The 25,600-nt window shown below is 42.6% G+C and overlaps 1 protein-coding gene across 5 annotated transcripts in view; it reads left to right on the top strand.

Moving 5' to 3' along the window:
- Window positions 1–25,600, top strand: part of Ttn (titin) — a 268,818-nt gene that overhangs the window by 182,020 nt on the left and 61,198 nt on the right. For all 5 annotated transcript variants that reach the window (XM_032903541.1, XM_032903540.1, XM_032903538.1 and 2 more), the window contains 45 exons: window positions 195–316; window positions 407–694; window positions 790–1,086; window positions 1,196–1,382; window positions 1,766–1,881; window positions 1,972–2,271; window positions 2,412–2,711; window positions 2,806–2,911; window positions 3,017–3,213; window positions 3,296–3,601; window positions 3,699–3,977; window positions 4,561–4,860; window positions 4,970–5,272; window positions 5,382–5,744; window positions 6,060–6,362; window positions 6,483–6,782; window positions 6,880–7,176; window positions 7,281–7,565; window positions 7,669–7,962; window positions 9,103–9,402; window positions 9,490–9,798; window positions 9,884–10,074; window positions 10,435–10,864; window positions 11,345–11,653; window positions 11,775–11,923; window positions 12,011–12,043; window positions 12,137–12,266; window positions 12,359–12,658; window positions 12,751–13,068; window positions 13,979–14,275; window positions 14,385–14,684; window positions 14,779–15,093; window positions 15,186–15,334; window positions 16,018–16,168; window positions 16,260–16,541; window positions 18,402–18,704; window positions 19,184–19,486; window positions 19,585–19,866; window positions 19,964–20,263; window positions 20,354–20,656; window positions 20,754–21,062; window positions 21,180–21,461; window positions 21,545–21,844; window positions 21,928–22,221; window positions 22,314–25,280. In XM_032903541.1, coding sequence (XP_032759432.1) covers window positions 195–316; window positions 407–694; window positions 790–1,086; window positions 1,196–1,382; window positions 1,766–1,881; window positions 1,972–2,271; window positions 2,412–2,711; window positions 2,806–2,911; window positions 3,017–3,213; window positions 3,296–3,601; window positions 3,699–3,977; window positions 4,561–4,860; window positions 4,970–5,272; window positions 5,382–5,744; window positions 6,060–6,362; window positions 6,483–6,782; window positions 6,880–7,176; window positions 7,281–7,565; window positions 7,669–7,962; window positions 9,103–9,402; window positions 9,490–9,798; window positions 9,884–10,074; window positions 10,435–10,864; window positions 11,345–11,653; window positions 11,775–11,923; window positions 12,011–12,043; window positions 12,137–12,266; window positions 12,359–12,658; window positions 12,751–13,068; window positions 13,979–14,275; window positions 14,385–14,684; window positions 14,779–15,093; window positions 15,186–15,334; window positions 16,018–16,168; window positions 16,260–16,541; window positions 18,402–18,704; window positions 19,184–19,486; window positions 19,585–19,866; window positions 19,964–20,263; window positions 20,354–20,656; window positions 20,754–21,062; window positions 21,180–21,461; window positions 21,545–21,844; window positions 21,928–22,221; window positions 22,314–25,280 — 14,549 coding nt within the window. The remainder of the gene's footprint in view (window positions 1–194; window positions 317–406; window positions 695–789; window positions 1,087–1,195; window positions 1,383–1,765; window positions 1,882–1,971; window positions 2,272–2,411; window positions 2,712–2,805; window positions 2,912–3,016; window positions 3,214–3,295; window positions 3,602–3,698; window positions 3,978–4,560; window positions 4,861–4,969; window positions 5,273–5,381; window positions 5,745–6,059; window positions 6,363–6,482; window positions 6,783–6,879; window positions 7,177–7,280; window positions 7,566–7,668; window positions 7,963–9,102; window positions 9,403–9,489; window positions 9,799–9,883; window positions 10,075–10,434; window positions 10,865–11,344; window positions 11,654–11,774; window positions 11,924–12,010; window positions 12,044–12,136; window positions 12,267–12,358; window positions 12,659–12,750; window positions 13,069–13,978; window positions 14,276–14,384; window positions 14,685–14,778; window positions 15,094–15,185; window positions 15,335–16,017; window positions 16,169–16,259; window positions 16,542–18,401; window positions 18,705–19,183; window positions 19,487–19,584; window positions 19,867–19,963; window positions 20,264–20,353; window positions 20,657–20,753; window positions 21,063–21,179; window positions 21,462–21,544; window positions 21,845–21,927; window positions 22,222–22,313; window positions 25,281–25,600) is intronic.

The raw sequence follows: 25,600 nt of genomic DNA, 5'->3' as shown, positions 1-25,600 counted from the left end.
ACATACAGTGCTTCCTCCACTCCCCACAGCGCAGATATTTAATTGAAAAGCTAGTACCATGTTAGTGGTGTGAATTTTAGAAAAGGAACTCTACAATACATGATATATATTTACACATATATTACACACATGTATAACTATAAGTATAATAGATTATCTACATAGCAATAAAACCCCTGTGTTTTTCCTGACAGAATGGAAGTGACAGGTCTAGAAGAGGGCAAATGGTACGCCTACCGTGTGAAGGCCTTGAACAGGCAAGGAGCTAGCAAGCCAAGCAAACCCACTGAAGAAATCCAGGCGGTGGACACTCAGGGTATTTATTATTCCTTCTTGCTTGTCCGTCAGGCCTCTGACCTTGTCCGCTTGAACTTGCTAACAGCTTAAGTAATCTTTTCCAATTCAGAGGCTCCTGAGATCTTCCTTGATGTGAAGCTCCTGGCTGGCCTCACTGTGAAAGCTGGAACAAAGATCGAACTTCCTGCTACGGTGACTGGAAAACCGGAACCCAAAATAACTTGGACAAAGGCTGATACCCTTCTGAGGCCAGACCAAAGAATCACCATTGAAAACGTTCCTAAGAAATCCACAGTGACAATCACGGACAGCAAGAGAAGTGATACGGGCACATATATCATAGAAGCTGTGAACGTCTGCGGCCGGGCCACTGCTGTGGTGGAAGTGAATGTCTTAGGTAAGAGAGGCTCTTGTTTTCATAAGACTCCAATTCACTGTGGCTACTTTCTGGAACAAAACACAAGTTAAAATACCATGTAATACCACCCACAGATAAACCCGGACCGCCAGCTGCTTTTGACATCACGGATGTAACCAATGAGTCCTGTCTGCTGACCTGGAACCCACCAAGAGACGATGGTGGGTCAAAGATCACAAACTATGTTGTGGAGAGAAAAGCAACGGATAGTGACGTGTGGCATAAGCTCTCATCAACTGTTAAGGACACAAACTTCAAGGCGACCAAGTTGACACCCAACAAAGAGTACATCTTCAGAGTCGCTGCAGAAAACATGTACGGCGTCGGTGAGCCCGTTCAAGCTACTCCGATAATAGCCAAATATCAGTTTGGTAAGATTCTCAATCTGCTAACTGAAAAAGCAAAGGATTCTATGTTGATCGTGCATTGGGGTGTTAGGGACAGAACGTATGACTTTTTATATCATTATCCTGTCTACAGATCCACCTGGACCTCCAACTCGCCTAGAACCTTCCGACATCACCAAAGATGCGGTGACACTCACGTGGTGTGAACCGGATGACGATGGTGGCAGCCCCATCACTGGATACTGGGTTGAAAGATTAGATCCTGACACCGATAAGTGGGTTCGATGTAATAAGATGCCAGTGAAGGACACCACATACAGGTAAGCCCTCCCACACGTCCGTCATGTATTACAGCGGCGACATACTTAGTCCCTTTGCACTCCAGCATTCCTTTTGATCATGTGGTTTTATCACTTTTACTTTTATCTCCAGTTGTCACATAATTTTTAAATGACATGAATCCCATCCAATGGCATATATGTTATCTATAAAATATTACTTAATAACAAGTATAGGTATAACTAAAGTGATGTATTTTGTCTAATATAAAGAATGTGACCATTAAAAACGATTTTAAGTTTATGTTAAAGTATTCTTGGTAAAATTTACAAATTTATTTCCATTGTTTAAGTAAATTGGCTTTTCTATGTATAGTATAGAAGTTACTATTTCTTACTATGATGCTACCTTGTCTGTGTTTCAGGGTGAAAGGCCTCACCAATAAGAAAAAGTACAGATTCCGCGTGCTTGCTGAAAACTTGGCAGGACCAGGGAAACCAAGTAGATCAACTGAACCAATCTTAATAAAAGATCCCATAGGTATAGTATTTATATGATTTTCAGTGGCTGCTTGGAGGCCTATATTAGCTTCCTTTGGACAAAACAAATAATGATGTCATTGGCTTGCAGATCCTCCATGGCCCCCTGGAAAACCAACTGTAAAGGATATAGGCAAAACCTCACTAGTATTGAACTGGACCAAGCCAGAACACGATGGAGGGGCAAAGATTGAGTCTTACGTCATTGAGATGCTAAAGACTGGAACAGATGACTGGGTCAGAGTGGCTGAGGGAGTTCCGACCACTGAGCATTTGCTCACAGGGCTGATGGAAGGCCAGGAATACTCATTCCGAGTGAGAGCTGTGAACAAGGCTGGAGAGAGTGAGCCCAGTGAACCCAGCGACCCTGTGCTTTGCCGGGAGAAACTATGTAAGTCCCTCTTACAGTCTCTGTCTGAAAACGACAATCTAAGGGAAAAATATAAACCTCACCACTATTATTTGCATGAGAAGAACATTTGAAGAACACTAAAACTGGATTTCTTTTTCCTTTTTTTTATTTTTTTTCAGATCCTCCATCACCACCTCGCTGGCTCGAAGTGATTAATATCACAAAAAATACAGCTGACCTGAAATGGACAGTTCCTGAGAAAGACGGAGGGTCACCCATCACCAACTACATCGTGGAAAAGAGAGACGTGAGGCGGAAAGGCTGGCAAACCGTGGACACCACGGTCAAGGACACCAAGTGCACAGTAACCCCACTGACAGAGGGTTCTCTGTATGTGTTCAGAGTCGCTGCAGAAAATGCCATAGGACAAAGTGACTACACAGAAATCGGAGATTCCGTCCTGGCCAAAGACACCTTCAGTATGCACTATAGCTCAGTCTTTGCAAGAGCATTTTCAGTATGTTCCTAACTTTCCCTCAGCTTTCTCTCATCATTGCGTTATTTTGCTTTTAGCCACCCCTGGACCACCCTATGCCCTGACAGTGGTTGATGTGACAAAACGACATGTTGACCTAAAGTGGGAACCACCTAAAAACGATGGCGGAAGACCAATACAGAGGTAGAATTTCAGGAGCTTTTATTTTAAAAAAAACAAAACAGTCAAACCTGGCTGGACATTATCAACTTTCTCAATGCTAAATGGAACACTTTGTTCTTGCAACAGATACATCATTGAGAAGAAAGAAAAATTAGGTACCCGTTGGGTGAAAGCTGGGAAGACCTCAGGCCCTGACTGTAACTTCAGAGTAACTGATGTCATCGAAGGAACAGAAGTCCAGTTCCAAGTTCGGGCAGAAAACGAAGCAGGAGTTGGTCACCCAAGTGAGCCCACAGAAATTCTGTCAATTGAAGATCCTGTTGGTAAGTCATACTGATTATTCAAAGAAACTATCTAAGGGCCTGATGATGAGACTGTGGTATCAATGCATCGCTGTCTTCCCAGGTCCTCCGTCACCTCCACTGGATCTGCATGTGACTGATGCTGGGAGAAAGCACATTGCCATTGCTTGGAAACCTCCAGAGAAAAATGGCGGAAGTCCTATCATAGGCTACCATGTTGAAATGTGTCCAGTAGGCACCGAAAAATGGATGCGAGTTAATTCTCGCCCAATAAAAGATTTGAAGTTCAAAGTTGAAGAGGGTGTTGTTCCGGACAAAGAATACGTTCTGAGAGTGAGAGCTGTCAATGCTGTCGGTGTCAGTGACCCATCTGAAATCTCTGAAAACGTGGTCGCCAAAGACCCAGACTGTAAGAACTCAATGTCTTTTAACAGTTAATAAGATGCACTGTCTTCCCGATCATTGCATTTTGACATATTTCCCCCTCATCTCTTGATGTTTTGTAGGCAAACCAACCATTGATCTAGAGACTCACGACATTGTTGTTATCGAAGGTGAAAAGTTAAGCATCCCTGTGCCCTTCAGGGCTGTCCCAGTGCCAACCGTGAGCTGGCATAAAGATGGCAAAGAAGTTAAAGCCAGTGACAGATTGACAATGAAGAACGACCACATCTCTGCACACCTCGAGGTTCCCAAGAGTGTCCATGCAGACGCTGGAGTTTACACCATCACTCTGGAGAATAAGCTCGGCTCAGCAACCGCGTCAATCAACGTCAAAGTCATAGGTAACAATCCTGTAATGAAACACCATTCTTCACGCATTCCAGAAATTGTAATAGCTAACTATGTGATAGTCTGTAGCTTCAAGAAATGGCACCTGTAAACTGAACATTCCCTCAGGTTACTTATTTCCATTTGAAAAGTAATCTTGAAGAGATTAAATTGATAATTAAAATCCGGTTAGACTAATTTACTTTTTTAATTATTTGCATATAAAACACTAATTTAAATAAAATATCTAGCACACCCAAAGAATGCTTCAATGATCAATATTTCTTTCTGAATTATATAAATTCAGTTTTCCACAGTCTTCTCCTTCAGGAATGATAATTTTTTTCTGTCCTTTACTACCATTCCTGGTAGTAGCTGGAAATTTATGGGGCAATTTTGCTTAACTCGAAGACTCAAAGGCTAATTCTTCTGATTAATAGATGAGGGACAGGGATGCTAAATACCTTTTATTCATGGGGATATAGCACAGAAAAGATTACCCTGTTCAAAATGTATATAGCCAAGTTAAATAAAGTTCACTATTAAAATGAAAATTTTTAAGCATATGATAGTAATTATCAATTTTATGTGTAACAGGTCTACCTGGCCCATGCAAAGATATTAAAGCAAGTGACATAACCAAGAGTTCTTGTAAGCTAACATGGGAGCCTCCAGAGTTTGATGGTGGAAGCCCGATTCTTCACTATGTCCTGGAACGGAGAGAAGCAGGGAGGAGGACGTATATACCAGTCATGTCTGGTGAGAACAAACTGTCTTGGACCGTGAAAGATCTCATACCAAATGGTGAATACTTCTTCCGAGTAAAAGCAGTCAACAAGATTGGCGGAGGCGAATACATTGAACTCAAGAATCCTGTCATTGCTCAAGATCCAAAGCGTAAGTTAGAACATATACTTATGCTAGACAAGAATATGCAATGGTCCTTGCATTTGCTTTAAGAAGATTGATTCTCCAGTGGTAACCAGTGTTTTTCTTTGTTCACCAGAACCTCCTGATCCACCTGTAGATGTTGAGGTTCATAATCCTACAGCTAAGGCCATGACTATCACGTGGAAGCCACCCTTGTACGATGGAGGAAGCAAGATAATGGGTTACATCATAGAAAAGCTTGCCAAGGGTGAGGACAGATGGAAGAGGTGCAATGAACATCTGGTCCCTGTCCTGACCTACACAGCAAAAGGACTCGAGGAAGGGAAAGAGTACCAATTCCGTGTGCGAGCGGAGAACGCTGCTGGCATTGGCGAACCTTCCCGGGCCACTCCCCCAACCAAAGCTGTGGATCCTATCGGTATGTTTTATTGATTGGGGAGGGGTGCTACATCCATTCTCTTTGTAAAATAAATGAGGATCCTGTTTTGTCAAGAATTAAAAACAACTCTGGCTTTGAATTATTACAGACGCCCCGAAAGTCATCCTCAGAACAAGCCTGGAAGTAAAGCGGGGCGACGAGATAGCGCTTGACGCAACCATTTCCGGCTCACCTTACCCAACAATCACGTGGATCAAAGATGAAAAGGTCATTGTCCCAGAGGAAATTAAGAAGCGAGTAGCACCCCCAGTTAGGAGGAAGAAGGGCGAAGCTGAAGAAGAGGAGCCATTCACCCTACCTCTGACAGAGCGGTTGAGCATCAACAATAGCAAACAAGGAGAATCTCAGCTACGCGTCCGTGATTCTCTGCGGCCTGACCACGGCCAGTACATGATCAAAGTTGAGAATGACCACGGCGTTGCGAAAGCTCCTTGCACTGTGAGCGTGTTAGGTAAGTAGTTTAAACTACACTTTCCAATGGAGAGAGACAAACTACGTAAGAGTTTTAACAAGGCATAAACGTAGGAGCGTGGAAACCCATCAAAACCAACAGCTTCAGCAAATGATCCTCACTTACTTTCTACCACCTAAGCCGGACACTATTGAAAAAAGATCAACTGACCAGCTATTTGTTAGCTAATGCAATGAAAATAGAAAGGGTTGGAAAAACTAGAAGTTGTATCAAAGACCATACTAACATTTACCTTTTTCCATAGCTACTGGTTCTGTACAAAATTGTAACCACTCTTCTCCTTTGACATATTAGACACGCCGGGACCGCCAATCAACTTTGTATTTGAGGATATTAGAAAGGACTCTGTCCTCTGTAAATGGGAACCGCCCCTGGATGATGGTGGCAGTGAAATCATCAACTATACCTTGGAAAAGAAAGACAAGACCAAACCCGACTCAGAATGGATTGTTATCACATCGACACTCAGAAACTGCAAATATTCAGTAACAAAGCTGATTGAAGGAAAAGAGTACCTCTTCCGTGTAAGAGCTGAGAATAGGTTTGGACCTGGACCACCGTGTGTTTCAAAGCCACTTTTAGCCAAAGATCCATTTGGTAAGGTTCCTTTAGCATCATAAATTGACCTTATATTGCACCATATTCTTTAATGTACAACACTATCATGATTTTGCAAAGCTGTCATATTATAGAATCCCAATTCTTTTTTTTTATCAGAACCACCTGATGCCCCAGATAAGCCCATTGTGGATGATGTCACCAGCAACAGTATGGTAGTAAAATGGAATGAACCGAAAGATAACGGTAGCCCCATCTTGGGTTACTGGCTTGAAAAACGTGAGGTCAATAGCACACACTGGTCTCGTGTCAACAAAGCCCTTCTCAGTTCCTTGAAAACCAAGGTAGATGGCTTATTAGAAGGGCTCACTTATGTCTTCCGAGTCTGTGCTGAGAACGCTGCTGGCCCTGGAAAGTTCAGCCCGCCTTCGGATCCTAAAACAGCTCGAGACCCAATCTGTAAGTAACTCCCTAAGAAGACAGTATGGGGGAGTAGCCCACTCCACACTTGGAAAGCATCGGGGAATTTGACCTGTGAATTCTGCATTCACCCTAGCTCCGCCCGGACCGCCTGTCCCGAGAGTTGCTGATACAAGCTCTACCACCATTGAGCTGGAGTGGGAGCCCCCAGCTTTCAATGGCGGCGGCGAAATTATGGGCTACTTCGTCGATAAGCAGCTGGTTGGCACAAATGAGTGGTCACGCTGCACAGAGAAGATGGTCAAAGTCCGTCAGTTCACTGTCAAAGAAATCCGAGAGGGTGCGGACTACAAACTTCGAGTGAGCGCTGTCAATGCGGCAGGCGAAGGACCGCCTGGGGAAACAGAACCTGTTACCGTGGCTGAACCACAAGGTACTTCCAAGTTTTCTAGGGGGAAAAAAATGAATGTTTCCCAATGTGAGACTATATTTTCTTTCTTCTTGGTGCTAACATATACAGTTGTTCTCCTTCGACAGAGCCTCCAACTGTGGAACTAGATGTTTCTGTCAAGGGCGGAATACAAATCATGGCTGGGAAGACTCTCAGAATCCCAGCCGTGGTGACTGGCCGTCCCGTGCCCACAAAAGTGTGGACCATAGAAGAAGGGGAGCTAGACAAAGAGCGTGTTGTAATAGAGAATGTCGGAACCAAATCCGAACTCATTATCAAGAACGCACTGAGAAAAGACCACGGCAGATACGTGATCACGGCAACAAACAGCTGTGGTTCCAAATTTGCCGCAGCCCGGGTTGAAGTGTTCGGTAAGGAATGTTCTGGGGGTTTTACAGGATTTTCCCCCTATGTAATGTGAGCTTGCTACATTATTTTCGTTTTGTTTTGTATTTTACTGTTTTTATTTCCCAGATGTCCCTGGTCCAGTTCTTGACCTCAAACCGGTTGTAACAAACAGAAAGATGTGTCTGCTTAATTGGTCCGATCCAGCAGACGATGGCGGAAGTGAGATCACAGGGTTTATAATTGAAAGAAAAGACGCCAAGATGCACACATGGAGACAGCCCATCGAGACGGAGAGATCCAAGTGTGACATCACAGGCCTTATAGAGGGACAAGAATACAAGTTCCGTGTCATTGCCAAGAACAAGTTCGGCTGTGGGCCTCCTGTTGAAATAGGACCGATCCTTGCAGTTGATCCACTAGGTAGGAAAAGACTTCCACCGGGTTTTACCAAATATTCTGTTAATAGATGTGCCAAGTACTTGCTGAGACTCATGGCTCCAAACACCCAACATACTGAAGATCGTGGACTAACTAGAGGCAATAAAAAAAGTCATATACCTACTAGCAATTTTAAAGAACCATATTTGCTAAATTTTAGTGTATTTTTGCTTTATGTATATAAATTTTACAGTTTCCTGTGTCAAAAATTTTGGATCTACCAAGTCTTGTTAATAACCTATGAATAATTTAGAATCATTCAATATTTCCAATGTTATATACTAGGGAAAATGAAATATAACACTCTAGTAGTTATATAGAATTTTATTTGCTGCTTTTCTAATATAAACGTATGTTTTTATATATTATAAACATATATATATATATATATATATATATATATATATATATATATATATACGGATAGAGAGATAAATGGCAGTCAATTGCCACAGGATAAATTGTTTAGTTTTACTACACTTCTAGAAGTCTCCACAGTCAAAGGATAGGAAGACCCAAATAGAAAGAGTCACCAAAGAATAGAAAAACTCCTGTAAAACCCACGGAACATTCCGTTAATTTCAGGTCATGGCAGAGGCCTCAGAATAGGGCTGGGATTCTCCGGCTTCTATCTGCAGTAGCAATCAGCTAGGGTGGGGCAGATACACCAGTTAGAACCATTCCTTAAGGACACAAAACCTTTATGGTATTTCAGAAACGGTCTTTCCACTGAGGCAATGTGACTCACTGTTCAGTAACCACATCTACCATCTGGTCACAGAAGACAGAAACCACTTTGCTCTCTGTGACATTGAAGGCAGAACTTCACATACCTATTTTCCCAGTTTTGCAGGATTAGAAGTTTTGTAAATACCACAGGGAAGCAAGATAAAATACTAAACACAAAGCACACATACTCTTGATTTGATTTTAATTAACGATTTTGATGAGGCATTCACCAGGGGTAAAATACCATTAGTGAGACTGGCTATCATGTTTGTGACTGATTGGTATGTTTGAAAATGCCAATTAATCTGTTTTTCACACAAATAGAAGTGAAATACTATTTCTTATGCAAATACTTATTTCATGCTCACCATTTTCAATTGTGTCTGCTCTAAGGCCCTCCAACATCTCCTGAAAGGCTCACATACACAGAAAGGACCAAATCCACTATCACCCTTGACTGGAAGGAGCCCCGCAGCGATGGTGGCAGTCCCATCCAAGGATACATCATTGAAAAGCGTCGTCATGACAAACCTGACTTTGAAAGAGTTAACAAGCGACTCTGCCCAACCACATCATTCCTGGTTGACAATCTCGATGAACACCAAATGTACGAGTTCCGTGTCAAAGCCGTCAACGACATTGGTGAAAGCGAACCGTCTCTGCCTCTTAATGTGGTCATACAAGATGATGAAGGTATGGATTCCATATTTAATACCATGAATGTACTTTATGATGATTTGAGGAAACAGCCTTAAGACGTTCTCCCTCTTCTTTCTGCAGTCCCTCCAACTATTAAGCTGCGCCTTGCTGTTCGGGGAGACACTATCAAAGTGAAGGCAGGAGAGCCAGTTAACATCCCTGCAGATGTGACAGGACTCCCGATGCCTAAGATTGAATGGTCCAAGAATGAAAAGGTGATTGAAAAGCCCACCGATGCACTGAACATAACCAAGGAAGAAGTCTCCCGAAGTGAGGCAAAGACTGAACTTAGCATCCCCAAAGCAGTCCGAGAGGACAAGGGCACTTACACCATCACAGCTTCCAATCGTCTTGGCTCCGTGTTCCGCAACGTTCACGTGGAGGTGTACGGTAAGAGACTTGCCCGCCCTGTGGGAAAGAAAGCCGCTTCCGGTTTGAGAACGATGTCTCAATCCCATCCGCTGTTCCTTCCCAGACCGCCCATCTCCGCCCAGAAACCTCGCCGTCACTGACATCAAGGCTGAGTCTTGCTATCTGACGTGGGATGCCCCGCTAGACAATGGAGGCAGTGAGATTACCCACTACATCATTGACAAACGCGATGCCAGCAGGAAAAAGTCTGAATGGGAAGAAGTCACTAACACTGCCGTCGAGAGAAGATATGGGGTAAATGCTTCCAAACCCATGCACACTGTGTGAGACCGTCTTTAATGTAACCTTAGAACTGTTGAACGCAAAACCCTACACAAGCAGAAGCTATTTGTTGGTTCAGCATTTTTCACTGTGCACATAAGGTCACCTTACCATACAGCCTACCACTCTCTCTTACTTGGACTCCACTAGAAATTACAAATATTGATGTCTTGTTTTTAAAGGGTTTTTCTCTTCCTCTGTCTTTCCTATAGTTTAAGTTTATGTGTTTGTTTCTTATGGCGATCCAGCACCAAAATACATTGAATTTTAAAATAAGTAAAACCTCAGCCCAAGCATATTTGTTCTAATTTCTTTACTCACCTAAATTTCTAGATCTGGAAGCTCATCCCCAATGGTCAGTACGAGTTCCGAGTGAGGGCAGTGAACAAATACGGAACCAGTGATGAATGCAAATCAGACAAAGTCGTCATTCAAGATCCCTACCGCCTCCCTGGGCCTCCTGGAAAACCAAAAGTCTTAGAGCGGACCAAAGGATCTATGCTTGTGAGCTGGACTCCTCCTTTGGACAACGGAGGGTCTCCAATTACTGGCTATTGGCTAGAGAAGAGAGAGGAAGGCGGTGCCTACTGGTCACGTGTTAGCCGAGCACCAATAACCAAAGTGGGACTGAAGGGTGTTGAATTCAGTGTTCCACGCTTGATCGAAGGGGTGAAATATCAATTTAGAGCCATGGCAATAAACGCTGCAGGAATCGGCCCTCCCAGTGAACCATCAGACCCAGCTGTTGCAGGAGATCCCATATGTGAGTATGCTTTATTTCTAGGACCCGTTTCTAATGGCTGAAGTTACTAAGTAGGTTACTCATAAATCTCTCATATTTTCATTAGAACAATTCATAGTGAAATATGTACACATATACACATGCACAAAATCATTTTTAAATTCTAAATTAACATTAGTGGGAATTTTTTTAAAATATGCTGTTGAATCTCTTTAGTAGGATTTCAGAAGTGAAATAGCTCTTCATCAATGCCATGTTCACAGACTGTATAGATCTAGCCAGAAATGTCAAGTAATCTTTTCCCCCAGGGATTCATGTGCTTTCTGTTTCTGTATTAAAAGAAAATATACTCTCTTGATTGTTATACTTTTCTAGCACTTCAATTTTAATATTATAATAGACTACAATGAATGTCTTACATAGTGAATATCTTATGATACATATAAAAATAGCATTATGTTTGCTTCAAAATGTGATGTTTGTTTATTTGTCCCTTATTAGACCCCCCTGGGCCACCTTCTTGCCCAGAGGTTAAAGATAAAACAAAATCAAGCATCTCACTAGCATGGAAACCTCCAGCCAAAGATGGTGGCAGCCCAATCAAAGGCTACATTGTGGAAATGCAAGAGGAAGGTACTACAGACTGGAAAAAAGTCAATGAACCCGATAAACTTCTCACTACCTGTGAATGTGTGGTGCCTAATCTGAAAGAACTCAGGAAGTACAGGTTCAGAGTGAAAGCTGTCAATGAAGCTGGAGAGTCGGAACCAAGTGACACGACCGGAGAGATCCCTGCCACTGATATCCAAGGTACTCATTCAGCTTATGTGGTCACCTCTGGATGATACCGTGAAATCAATGTACCGGGGAAATATCAGTTACCTCTCTGAAATGTTAGCTGACTGTACTCCTATTACCTGGCATATTCCAGAAGTTCCAGAGGTTTTCATTGACATCGGCGCACAAGACTGCCTGATCTGCAAAGCTGGCTCACAGATCAGAATCCCTGCTGTGATCAAGGGACGCCCAACACCAAAATCATCTTGGGAATTTGACGGAAAGGCAAAGAAGGCGATGAAGGTAATAATTCTGTGATTTTCCTATGTCTTCCATTGAATGACCCGAAACAGTGTTTAAAACACAATTGTCTTCTTTTCATTATAATAGGATGGAATTCACGATATACCTGAAGACGCACAGGTAAGAGACGATAGCATATTTAATTAGGGATGTGACTGCGCTTAGCAATGCTACGATCTCATTCAATGTACTATTCCAATTTTATTTGCATAGCTGGAGACTGCCGAAAACTCATCTGTCATCGTTATCCCAGAGTGCACTCGAGCTCACTCAGGCAAATACAGCATCACGGCCAAGAATAAAGCAGGACAGAAAACTGCCAACTGCAGAGTTAAAGTCATGGGTAAGAAAGACATTCATAGTTATGACACGATCGAAGCAAGCTGCTTTCACCTTCTAAGAGTTGATATTTTCACTGTGGCTTACAACCAACAGACGCACCAGGCCCTCCCAAGGATTTGAAGGTCAGTGACATCACAAGGGGTAGTTGCCGCCTCTCGTGGAAGATGCCAGATGATGACGGAGGGGACAGGATCAAAGGCTATGTCATTGAAAAGAAGACTATTGATGGGAAAGCCTGGACCAAAGTCAATCCAAACTGTGGAAGCACCACCTTCGTGGTACCAGATCTTATCTCTGAGCAGCAATACTTCTTCCGGGTGCGAGCAGAAAACCGTTTTGGAATTGGCCCACCTGCAGAAACCATCCAGAGGACCACTGCCAGAGACCCGATATGTAAGTTTTAAAATGCAAGTTTAAAATGCAGTCTAAGAAGAAGCCACGTTGCTAACAACAGTGTTTGACAACTCCTATAATCATTTTTACAGATCCTCCCGATCCTCCTATTAAACTCAAGATTGGTCTTATAACAAAGAACACAGTGCATCTGTCGTGGAAACCTCCAAAGAATGATGGGGGCTCTCCTGTTACCCATTATATTGTTGAGTGCCTGGCATGGGACCCTACTGGGAAGAAGAAAGAAGCTTGGAGACAGTGCAATAGGCGCGATGTGGAAGAGTTGGAGTTTACTGTTGAAGACCTCGTAGAGGGCGGGGAATACGAATTCAGAGTCAAAGCTGTCAACGAGGCCGGGGTCAGCAAGCCTTCAGCCACTGTTGGTCCTGTGACTGTCAAAGACCAGACATGTGCGTATTTAACAGAGAATGTCCTCCTTTGGTGTTGCCTTCTTGTGTCTAGTAATAGAGACAGTGCACCTATCAAAGTGCCCCCATGGACTACATGTAGGCATGGACACATTATTCAATTACTTATCACCCCATTATGGACAGAATTAGCAGATACCCTCCCACATTGCTTTTACTACAAACAAGAAATATCTAATTTCCTTTCTTCTGATTTTTCTACAAGGCAAGCTCTCTCATCTATCAGAAATGAAAGGAATTAAAAGGAGCAGAAAGCAAGTAATTTCCTTAGCACCTACTAAGACCAATGGAGTAGTCTCCAAACAAGACTTTCCCTCTATCTGAGAATACCCATTTTAGTTTTTGAAAGATAAGATACATATGCAAACTAATAAGTCTCTTCAAGTCATCATTACCATCTCGATCACTGTGTATTTTATCTGGTCTTGTGCCAATCCCTTTTGCACACTTTCAATAAATGTGTAGAAAATAGAAAAGTGGCTTCTACCAGCAATTATTTTTTATAAAAACTAATTCACATCAGAACCTCTAAACGAGCATTGAAATTACTTCATCACCCTGGAAATTAGTAAAGAAAGACATGACTGAAGTGTCATGATGTTCACGCCTTGCTGCCCTTTGTCAGCATCTCTGTATGTATATTGAAGCATGGTGAAGGAGAGAACCGCAGATAGGTGTCTGTGCACAGACCCAATAAAGGATCGCTGCATTCAGCTGCCCCCAGACCAGTATAACAGTGCTAGAGACTACCCAGGCTTTCTATCAGCTTAGGCAATGAAGTGTAACCACAGTCCACCCAAACAGGCCTCATAACCACAGTGAATTCCACTGTCTGTCCTTCAGTGCATTTTGTTCCTTATGTTAACATTTGTTCTTGTTGTCAATATTCTAGGCCCACCATCAATTGAGCTAAAAGAATTCATGGAAGTTGAGGAAGGAACTGATGTTAACATCGTGGCCAAGATCAAAGGGGTGCCGTTCCCAACGCTCACCTGGTTTAAAGCTCCTCCAAAGAAGCCTGATAGCAAAGAGCCCGTTGTCTATGACACCCATGTCAACAAACAGGTGGTGGACGACACTTGCACTTTAGTCATCCCTCAGTCTCGCCGGAGCGACACTGGCTTATATTCTATCACAGCCGTAAACAACCTGGGGACAGCATCAAAGGAGATGAGACTCAATGTCCTTGGTAATTACTGTGGTTTGGTTAAAACACGGTTTTGTTAATCATAAATAAAATTTGGCTTTAAAGTCATTCAACTAACACAATATTCTTTTTTTTTTTTAAATCTTTGTAGGTCGTCCTGGCCCCCCTGTGGGACCCATAAAGTTTGAATCTATTTCAGCAGATCAGATGACATTATCTTGGCTTCCACCTAAAGATGACGGTGGGTCTAAGATTACAAACTACGTCATTGAGAAAAGAGAAGCTAACAGGAAGACATGGGTGCGCGTCTCGAGCGAGCCTAAAGAATGCATGTACACAATTCCCAAATTGCTCGAAGGCCATGAGTACGTCTTCCGAATCATGGCGCAGAATAAGTATGGCATTGGAGAACCACTTGACAGTGAACCTGAGACGGCACGGAACCTCTTCTGTGAGTAGGGTGGCACGTTCTCGTGGGACACCGTCCCTTTTGTTTGTTTTTGTTTTTGAATAGCTTCTTGCCAACTAATGTGTTTCTCTCCCAGCTGTCCCTGGAGCTCCAGATAAACCAACAGTGAGCAGCGTCACCCGCAACTCCATGACTGTCAACTGGGAAGAACCAGAATACGACGGTGGCTCTCCTGTGACAGGCTACTGGTTAGAAATGAAAGACACCACCTCAAAGAGATGGAAGAGAGTTAACCGCGACCCCATCAAAGCCATGACTCTGGGCGTTTCTTACAAAGTGACCGGCCTTATTGAAGGCTCAGACTACCAGTTCCGGGTGTATGCGATCAATGCTGCTGGTGTGGGTCCAGCCAGTCTCCCCTCAGATCCAGTGACTGCTAGAGATCCAGTCGGTAAGCCTTGGAACCATTCTTTGAAAAAAAAAAGATGTTTCCAAAAGTACCATAGAATATTAAAAATATTGATGTATCCTGGTTCTTTCCAGCTCCCCCTGGTCCTCCATTCCCCAAAGTGACAGACTGGACAAAATCATCCGTGGACTTAGAATGGTCTCCTCCGTTAAAAGATGGTGGATCCAAAATAACTGGCTACATTGTTGAATATAAGGAAGAAGGAAAAGAGGAATGGGAAAAGGTAGCTAAAACATTCAGTCGAAAGATGTGCTGTGAATGTGTTTTAAGTAGTTCTCACGCCCATTTGTTCCTGCCTATGTTTTAAATTTTAAAAAAATCAGGAAAATAACACTCCTAATCAGGTCAGGAGTGGAAGTGCAAAGAAGGCCCTATGTTGGGTACCAAAATACTCAGAATGAGTTCCCGCATTCAATAGCATACTCCGATGACTATAATTCATAAGAATTTATATACTTTATTTAAAAAAAAACTGGAAGGGTTCGAACTCTCCCGACAGGTAGAAATAGTAAATATTTAAGGAGATGGAGATACTCATTGCCAGCTCTTTATGTGTAATGAGTTATTATACAGTAAGTACAGTCATGGTGGATCAATTAAAACTAAAAACTGAACAATTAAAAATTGTCATGTTACTCACCTACCTTTCGGTTATGAATCCTGGAAAGATGGGACATATGAACAGTACGTTTTTTTCCCCTGTCATTTGCCACTAATTTTTAAACACAATTTTATGACCAGTCATTCACTCCTTGTCTATAATATCTGGTCCCTAATGTCTCCTGAGAAGAGTAGGTAGGTTTGGCTATACTTGAATGATTTAAGCAGCAAGATTATATATTGGATATGGCATACATGTTTATATTAGAGAACCTCTAATTATAAATGTTTGTTACTTTTCCCCAGGGTAAAGACAAAGAAGTGAGAGGGACAAAACTGGTTGTGACTGGGTTAAAAGAAGGAGCATTCTACAAATTCCGTGTGAGAGCCGTCAACGTTGCTGGTGTTGGGGAACCTGGAGAAGTCACAGACATTATTGAAATGAAGGACAGAATTGGTAATTACCAATACTTATCCTAGTTTACTGATAGTTTTGCTCTATGTTGAAATATGGAAGTCACATTTGCCATGTCCAATTTTTTTCCCAGTGTCTCCTGACCTCCAGCTTGATGCCAGCGTCAGAGACAGAATAGTGGTCCATGCTGGAGGGGTGATCCGAATCATCGCCTATGTGTCTGGGAAGCCACCTCCCACTGTCACCTGGAGCATGAATGAAAGAGCCTTGCCTCAAGAGGCCGCCATTGAGACCACAGCAATTAGCTCCTCCATGGTCATCAAGAACTGCCAGAGAAGCCATCAAGGGGTCTACTCTCTTCTCGCCAAAAACGAAGGCGGAGAAAGAAAGAAGACAATTATTGTTGATGTGTTAGGTAAATATTTTCCATTTGTCTATACAACAGTTCATGTTATTTCATCCTACCTTTTTTTTTTTCAAGTTAGGATTCTCCCTGTGCAGCTTCAGCCTAGAACTGGCCTAGAACTCACTGTGAGGGCCAGGCTGGCCTCAAACTCACTGAGACCTGGCTGCTACTGTGTCCTGAGGGTTAGGATTAAAGGCATGCACCACCACAAATGCAACTTCTTAGTTTTAATTTTTTTATAAGATTTATTTATTTTGTTTGTGTATATAAGTACACTGCAGCTGTCTTCAGACACACCAGAAGAGGGCATCGGATCCCATTACAGATGGTTGTGAGCCACAATGTGGTTGCTGAGATTTGAACTCAGGACCTCTAGAAGAGCAGCCAGTGCTCTTAACCCCTGAGCCATCTCTCCAGCCCTTTAGTTTTAATTCTATTTTTAATTTAGTTTAATTATAATTATAAATCTACAACAGTGCTATGTTGTAATAAGACCATGTTATAAACGTTTTGGAAAAAAATCCACAATTCACTGTCCGTTTTAGAATTCTTTAACTGTTTCTTATATTTTTTTTCTTATCCTACGTGTATTCCACATTGCTGAGTTCCTACTCTACATAAAGGTTTATTTTGTTTTAATATCTTTTTAGTATGTATCATGTTTTGCCTGCACATATGTATGCATGCCATTGTGTGAATCATTCAAGGAGGATAGAAGAGGGTGTGGTATCCTCTGAAAGTGCCATTTCCCTACGTGAAGTTTTGTATGCTACTTTTTTTTTGACAAGGACGTTAAGGCCCTCCTTTATGATTACATGATTATAAAAACATCTTTCCTAAAAATATTCATAAATGTTTAACCATACAATGGTTTGCCAGCAGTGACCATTTGCATATCATAAAATAATAAGGATAGACTTTTAACAAATGCAAAAGCTTCTCATCGGGGTTCTGTATTCTAAGAGAATCCGTGTGTGTGATTATCAGCATTGCCTTGTTCATCACTGGGGCTAAAGTTCAGTTCTACCTGCGTCCTATGTGTGTTTTGTCTGCTTTACTCCCTGTCAGAAAGTGACACTGCCCCACCTAGTCCTCCTAACTCAGCAGAGCCACACTCCAAACAGCTATCATTTCAATATAATAATAGGATAAAGGGTGGTCAAAGGTATTTCATGCATTGGTAACTCTAAAAGCTTTTAAGTTTCAAGTTTCTAAGCCACTTTACTAATCTAAAACTATTACTCCAATTGGATAACTGGTATGTTTCTATACTAAAATCCCAACCTCTAAAAATCAAGGCCTTCTGTATCTATCAACTAACCAGTCACTCAGAAACCACCTCTTCCTGTTTCCCTTAGAAAGGGCAAGAGAGATCAAACCACTGTCTACCCCAATCCTGTAGCTCCTCCCTGTGTCTCACAAATTTTGCCTCTTTAAAAGGAGTTTTATTCTCTCTACTTATTATTAAAACATGGTAGCACAAACCCACTTCATTTTAAAATATGATTGTGCTCTAATCCCAATTATTTGAAAGGCTGAGGAAAGAGAACTGTGAGATCAAGGCCAGACTAGGCAATGAAGTGAGAGCCTGAGCTAAGGCAGGCAGATAGACAGACAGGCAGGCAGACAGACAGATGATAGATAGATAGATAAGATGGATCAGATTAGACAGATGAAGCAGACAGAAAGACATAAATAATGTAAATTATAGAAATACAGATGTAGTTAAATAGGTAAGAAAAAACTTGATTAACAAGCACAAAAACCTCATTTTCTATGGTATCACATTTTGTCTTCACTTTAAAAACAGGGTAACATCATTTGAGCACTGGCGACAAATGGCTTAACATGTTTTCCTTTTGTCCCCAGATGTCCCAGGACCTGTTGGAATACCATTCCTCTCTGACAATCTAACCAATGACTCCTGCAAACTGACATGGTTCTCTCCGGAAGACGATGGTGGCTCTCCAATCACCAATTATGTCATTCAGAAGCGGGAAGCTGACCGCAGAGCATGGACCCCTGTCACATACACAGTCACTCGACAAAACGCTACCGTACAGGGTCTTATTCAAGGAAAGTCCTACTTCTTCCGAATTGCAGCTGAGAACAGTATTGGCATGGGCCCGTTCGTTGAGACACCAAATGCCCTTGTCATCAGAGACCCAATAAGTAAGTAAAATTGAGAACAAATATAATTAACACATTATTCAATTAATATAACACTATGGTGTGCACGTGAATGTGTGCTTGTGTAAATGTGTGCATATGTGTGTGTGTGTTAATGACTAAATGTTACTCATGTCAAGCACTAAGGCAACTGTTAAATACCCGATGATGTTGCATTTGTATCTATGATAAAAAATGGCGTCAAAGCGATTGAGTCATCAGATTCTTCCCTGCACCGATCCCTGTCACTGTTGTTTCCCATTCTGAGTAAAAACTGAATCATTGTTCTAACTTGAAAACTGCTGAGAACATCGGGTCCCTTGGAATCTGTTCTCACGCTAATAGTAATATGGTGAGAACAGTTCTGAGAACCATTGAAGCAGATGGTTCCTTTTTTAAAAAACAATGCTCAGGAGAGGATACTTCTGCCAATCTTTTCCATTCTCGCAGTGACACTCTTTTCATTGTAATAATATTTACAGCTGTGCCAGAGAGACCAGAAGACCTGGAAGTCAAAGAAGTCACCAAAAATACTGTGACTTTGACTTGGAATCCTCCCAAGTATGATGGCGGATCAGAAATTATTAACTACGTCCTAGAAAGCCGACTCATTGGTACTGAGAAGTTCCACAAAGTTACAAATGACAATCTGCTTAGCAGAAAATACACTGTTAAAGGTTTAAAAGAAGGCGATACGTATGAGTACCGCGTCAGTGCCGTCAATATTGTTGGACAGGGCAAACCGTCATTCTGCACCAAGCCAATCACTTGCAAGGATGAGCTAGGTACGTGTCTGCTATAGTGTATACTTTGAGAAGTTTCATAACTGTAGCCTTATCATAGGACAGCAAAAATGACTCCTGTCTGTAATTCTAAATTTTAGCTCCCCCTACGCTTGACCTCGACTTCAGAGACAAGCTTACAGTCCGGGTTGGTGAAGCTTTCGCCCTCACTGGCCGTTACTCAGGCAAACCAAAGCCTAAGGTTGATTGGTTTAAAGATGAAGCTGATGTGCTGGAAGATGATCGTACTCACATAAAGACCACTCCCACAACACTCGCTCTTGAGAAGACAAAGTCCAAACGCTCCGATTCTGGGAAATACTGTGTAGTTGTGGAGAACAGTACAGGCTCCAGGAAAGGTTTCTGTCAAGTCAATGTTGTGGGTAAGTTCTGTATATCAGGAATAACAGACTCTTTGTCCATTTAGAAGCAGAAGTGATGGTAACATTTTGTGCTATGATTTATTTTTTTGTTCTGCAGATCGTCCTGGACCACCAGTAGGACCTGTCGTTTTTGATGAGGTGACCAAAGAATACATGGTTATTTCTTGGAAGCCACCTCTAGATGATGGAGGAAGTGAAATTACCAATTATATTATTGAGAAGAAGGAGCTGGGTAAAGACATCTGGATGCCTGTGACATCTGCCAGTGCCAAAACAACATGCAAGGTCCCTAAACTGCTCGAAGGAAAAGATTACATCTTCCGGATTCATGCTGAAAATCTATATGGAATTAGTGACCCTCTGGTGTCGGATTCAATGAAGGCCAGAGATCGTTTCAGTATGTAATATGGCGGGGGATGACCCAATGCTTGACACAGGTAATAGGAACGTTTAAACTTTTAACACATTCGGTTGGCATCTGTTACAGGAGTTCCTGATGCACCTGAGCAGCCAGTTGTCACAGAGGTCACCAAAGACTCTGCATTAGTAACCTGGAACAAGCCAAATGATGGAGGGAAGCCCATCACAAACTACATCCTGGAAAAGAGGGAAACGATGTCTAAACGATGGGTTAGAGTTACCAAAGAGCCTATCCATCCATACACTAAGTATAGAGTTCCCGATCTTCTAGAAGGATGCCAATATGAATTCCGTGTTTCTGCTGAAAATGAAATTGGTATTGGAGACCCAAGTCCACCATCCAAACCAGTCTTTGCTAGAGACCCGATTGGTACAGTATTGAAACATTCGTCTCAGTTTTCTTACTGTCTAACTTTTGTCCGCTGTACTTGAATTTCTTTAATTTTATTTTTTCTTTTATTTTGTAGCTAAACCAAGTCCACCTATTAATCCTGAGGCAATAGATACAACATGCAATTCAGTTGATCTAACTTGGCAGCCACCACGTCATGATGGTGGGAGCAAGATCCTGGGATATATCGTGGAGTACCAGAAAGTTGGAGATGAAGAGTGGAGACGAGCCAATCACACTCCTGAATCATGCCCTGAAACTAAATATAAAGTCACTGGTCTCAGAGACGGCCAGACCTATAAGTTCCGAGTGCTGGCAGTCAACGAGGCTGGTGAATCAGACCCAGCCCATGTTCCTGAACCAGTTCTAGTAAAGGACCGACTTGGTAAGTGAAATGTTGTGATCTGCGATTGTGAAAAAACGTAGGTGTCCTCTGTATATGCAGTATGGCTATTACAGTATGCATTAAGGAATTAACCTCAAGGCATTTCCTTCACTTTAGAACCTCCTGAGCTGATCCTTGATGCTAACATGGCAAGAGAACAACACATTAAAGTCGGTGACACTCTGAGACTTAGCGCCATCATCAAAGGCGTGCCATTCCCAAAAGTGACCTGGAAAAAAGAAGACAGAGAGGCTCCAACGAAAGCACAGATCGATGTTACCCCAGTTGGAAGCAAGCTTGAGATCCGTAATGCTGCCCACGAAGATGGTGGAATGTATTCCCTCACTGTGGAGAATCCAGCAGGTTCAAAGACAGTCTCAGTAAAAGTATTGGTCTTAGGTATGCATTTTAACATTCGTGTTATTAAGAAACTCACATACATATTTTTTCTTGTCACTTATCTAGTATTTAATACTTTTCAGATAAACCTGGGCCACCTAGAGATCTGGAAGTCAGTGAAATTAGGAAAGACTCTTGTTACCTTACATGGAAGGAACCATTGGATGATGGTGGTTCTGTTGTAACCAATTATGTGGTTGAGAGGAAAGATGTTGCCACTGCCCAGTGGTCCCCTCTTTCAACTACATCAAAGAAGAAGAGCCACATGGCTAAACATCTGAATGAAGGCAATCAGTACCTCTTCCGTGTAGCTGCTGAGAACCAATATGGACGTGGTCCTTTTGTAGAAACACCTAAGCCCATCAAGGCTCTGGATCCTCTCCGTGAGTTATTCTCTCTGAATAAAGAATTATTATTTGGCTGGCTTGAGGATTATCACTCATTTATGATAACTTTTCTTTCAAAGATCCCCCAGGGCCGCCCAAGGACCTACACCATGTAGACGTCGACAAGACTGAAGTCTCTCTTGTTTGGAATAAGCCCGATCGTGATGGTGGTTCTCCAATCACGGGATACTTAGTGGAATATCAAGAAGAAGGTGCCAAAGACTGGACCAAGTTCAAGACTGTGAAAAACTTAGAGTGTGTTGTTACAGGCTTACAACAAGGAAAGACCTATAGATTCCGTGTAAAAGCTGAAAATATCATAGGTCTTGGACTCCCTGATACAACTATCCCAATAGAATGTCAAGAGAAACTAGGTGACTTTTGGATTGGCACTCTTATATCTTCTTTAAATTATTCATACTGTGAAAATTCAAATCTAATGGCCTTGTGTTTTTTTTTTCCCCAGTGCCTCCATCTGTTGAATTAGATGTGAAGTTAATTGAAGGGCTCGTGGTGAAGGCTGGTACCACAGTAAGATTCCCTGCCATCATAAGAGGTGTACCTGTTCCTACTGCAAAATGGGCAACCGATGGAACTGAGATTACAACAGATGACCACTACACAGTTGAGACCGACAGCTTCTCATCAGTGCTGACCATTAAGAATTGCTTAAGGAAGGATACTGGGGAATATCAACTCACAGTTTCCAATGCAGCGGGTACCAAAACAGTAGCTGTCCATCTTACTGTTCTTGATGTACCTGGTCCACCAACAGGTCCTATTAATATTCTGGATGTTACCCCTGAATACATGACTATCTCATGGCAACCGCCTAAGGATGATGGAGGGAGCCCAGTGATAAATTACATTGTTGAGAAACAAGATACAAGGAAAGGTACATGGGGTGTCGTCTCTGCAGGAAGCAGTAAGCTGAAGCTGAAGGTCCCACATCTCCAAAAAGGCTGTGAATACGTTTTCAGAGTCAAAGCAGAGAACAAGATGGGTGTCGGTCCTCCCCTTGACTCCATACCTACTGTTGCTAAACACAAGTTCAGTCCTCCATCTCCTCCTGGTAAACCAGTGGTAACTGACATTACTGAGAATGCTGCCACAGTGTCTTGGACCCTGCCAAAGTCTGATGGTGGCAGTCCCATAACTGGCTATTATGTAGAACGCCGGGAAATAACTGGCAAGTGGGTGAGGGTCAACAAAACACCTATTGCTGACCTGAAGTTCAGGGTGACTGGACTCTATGAGGGAAATACATATGAGTTTAGAGTGTTTGCTGAAAATCTTGCTGGTTTAAGCAATCCATCCCCAAGTTCTGACCCAATCAAAGCTTGCCGGCCCATCAAACCACCAGGGCCACCTATAAATCCTAAACTGAAAGACAAGACCAAAGAATCTGCTGACTTGGTGTGGACAAAGCCCCTCAGTGATGGCGGCAGCCCCATTCTTGGATATGTAGTAGAGTGTCAGAAACCTGGCACAACACAGTGGGATAGGATTAATAAAGATGAACTCATCAGGCAGTGTGCCTTCAGGGTACCTGGGCTGATTGAAGGAAACGAGTACAGATTTCGCATAAGAGCAGCTAATATTGTGGGCGAGGGAGAGCCAAGAGAGCTCGCAGAATCTGTGATTGCAAAAGACATCCTTCATCCTCCAGAAGTAGAACTTGACGTTACATGCCGTGATGTCATTACCGTCCGGGTGGGTCAAACTATCCGCATTCTTGCTCGAGTCAAAGGCAGACCTGAGCCAGACATAACTTGGTCTAAGGAGGGGAAAGTACTGGTCAAAGACAAGCGAGTTGACCTAATTCATGATCTACCTCGTGTCGAGTTACAAATTAAAGAAGCTGTCAGAGCGGACCACGGCAAGTATATCATCTCTGCTAAAAACAGCAGTGGGCATGCCCAAGGGTCAGCCATTGTTAATGTCCTTGACAGACCTGGACCTTGCCAGAATCTGAAGGTTAGCAATGTAACCAAGGAAAACTGCACAATTTCTTGGGAGAACCCACTAGATAACGGTGGCTCAGAGATCACAAATTTCATAGTGGAATATCGTAAGCCAAATCAGAAAGGCTGGTCAATTGTTGCCTCAGATGTCACCAAGAGACTGATCAAGGCCAACCTGTTGGCCAATAATGAATACTATTTCCGTGTTTGTGCAGAGAATAAAGTAGGTGTTGGGCCAACCATTGAAACAAAAACTCCAATCTTGGCTATCAACCCTATTGACAGGCCTGGTGAGCCTGAAAACCTGCATATTGCAGATAAAGGAAAGACATTTGTCTATCTAAAGTGGCGACGGCCTGATTATGATGGTGGTAGCCCGAATCTGTCATACCATGTGGAAAGGAGATTGAAGGGCTCTGCAGACTGGGAAAGAGTGCATAAAGGTAGCATTAAGGAAACCCACTACATGGTTGACAAGTGTGTTGAAAACCAGATTTATGAGTTCAGAGTACAAACTAAGAATGAAGGTGGAGAAAGTGATTGGGTAAGGACAGAGGAAGTTGTTGTGAAGGAAGATTTACAGAAGCCAGTACTTGATCTAAAATTAAGTGGGGTGCTAACTGTCAAAGCAGGGGACACCATTAGACTCGAGGCAGGTGTGAGAGGCAAACCATTCCCAGAGGTTGCCTGGACCAAAGACAAAGATGCTACAGATTTAACAAGATCACCAAGGGTCAAGATTGATACCAGTGCTGAGACATCGAAATTCTCCCTTACCAAAGCGAAGCGAAGTGATGGCGGTAAATATGTAGTCACAGCAACTAACCCAGCTGGCAGCTTTGTGGCCTATGCGACTGTCAATGTTTTGGATAAGCCTGGTCCCGTAAGAAACCTGAAAATCGCGGATGTGTCCAGTGATAGGTGTACTATCCGCTGGGATCCACCAGAAGACGATGGTGGCTGTGAGATCCAAAATTATATTCTAGAAAAATGCGAGAGCAAGAGAATGGTCTGGTCTACCTATTCCGCTAATGTCCTGACACCAGGTGCTACAGTGACTCGTCTCATAGAAGGAAATGAATATATTTTCAGAGTCCGTGCAGAAAACAAAATAGGCACAGGGCCTCCAACAGAAAGTAAACCAGTCATTGCAAAAACCAAGTATGACAGACCTGGTCGCCCTGATCCTCCAGAAGTCACTAAAGTGAGCAAAGAAGAGATGACTGTGGTTTGGAACGCCCCCGAATATGATGGCGGGAAGTCTATCACAGGATACTATTTAGAGAAAAAAGAAAAGCACGCAGTCCGCTGGGTCCCTGTTAACAAGAGCGCCATCCCCGAGCGCCGTCTGAAAGTACAGAATCTCCTCCCAGGGCATGAGTACCAGTTCCGTGTCAAGGCGGAGAATGAGGTTGGCATTGGAGAGCCAAGCCTACCATCAAGACCAGTGGTGGCAAAAGATCCCATAGGTAAGATGTGCCCACTTTTCCTGATATTAGACCAATTTTTTTAAGATTTATTTATTTTATGTATGTAGGTACACTGTCGCTGTCTTCAGACACACCAGAAGAGAGCACTGAATCCCATTACAGATGGTTGTGAGCCACCATGTGGTTGCTGGGAATAGAACTCAGGAAGAGCAGTCAGCGCTCTTAACTGCGGAGCCATCTCTCCAACAACATTAAACCAGTTCTTAAAATTGCGTGTAGAAGTATCTGACAAAAGTTCGTTTGTTCCATGTTTTTTAAACTGCATTTTTAGCTAATACTCCAAAGAAGTCTTGGGAGTT

The sequence above is a fragment of the Rattus rattus genome, chromosome 5 (genome assembly GCF_011064425.1).
Source record: "Rattus rattus isolate New Zealand chromosome 5, Rrattus_CSIRO_v1, whole genome shotgun sequence".
Taxonomy (NCBI): domain Eukaryota; kingdom Metazoa; phylum Chordata; class Mammalia; order Rodentia; family Muridae; genus Rattus; species Rattus rattus.
This window is presented reverse-complemented; position numbering and strand designations above follow the sequence as displayed.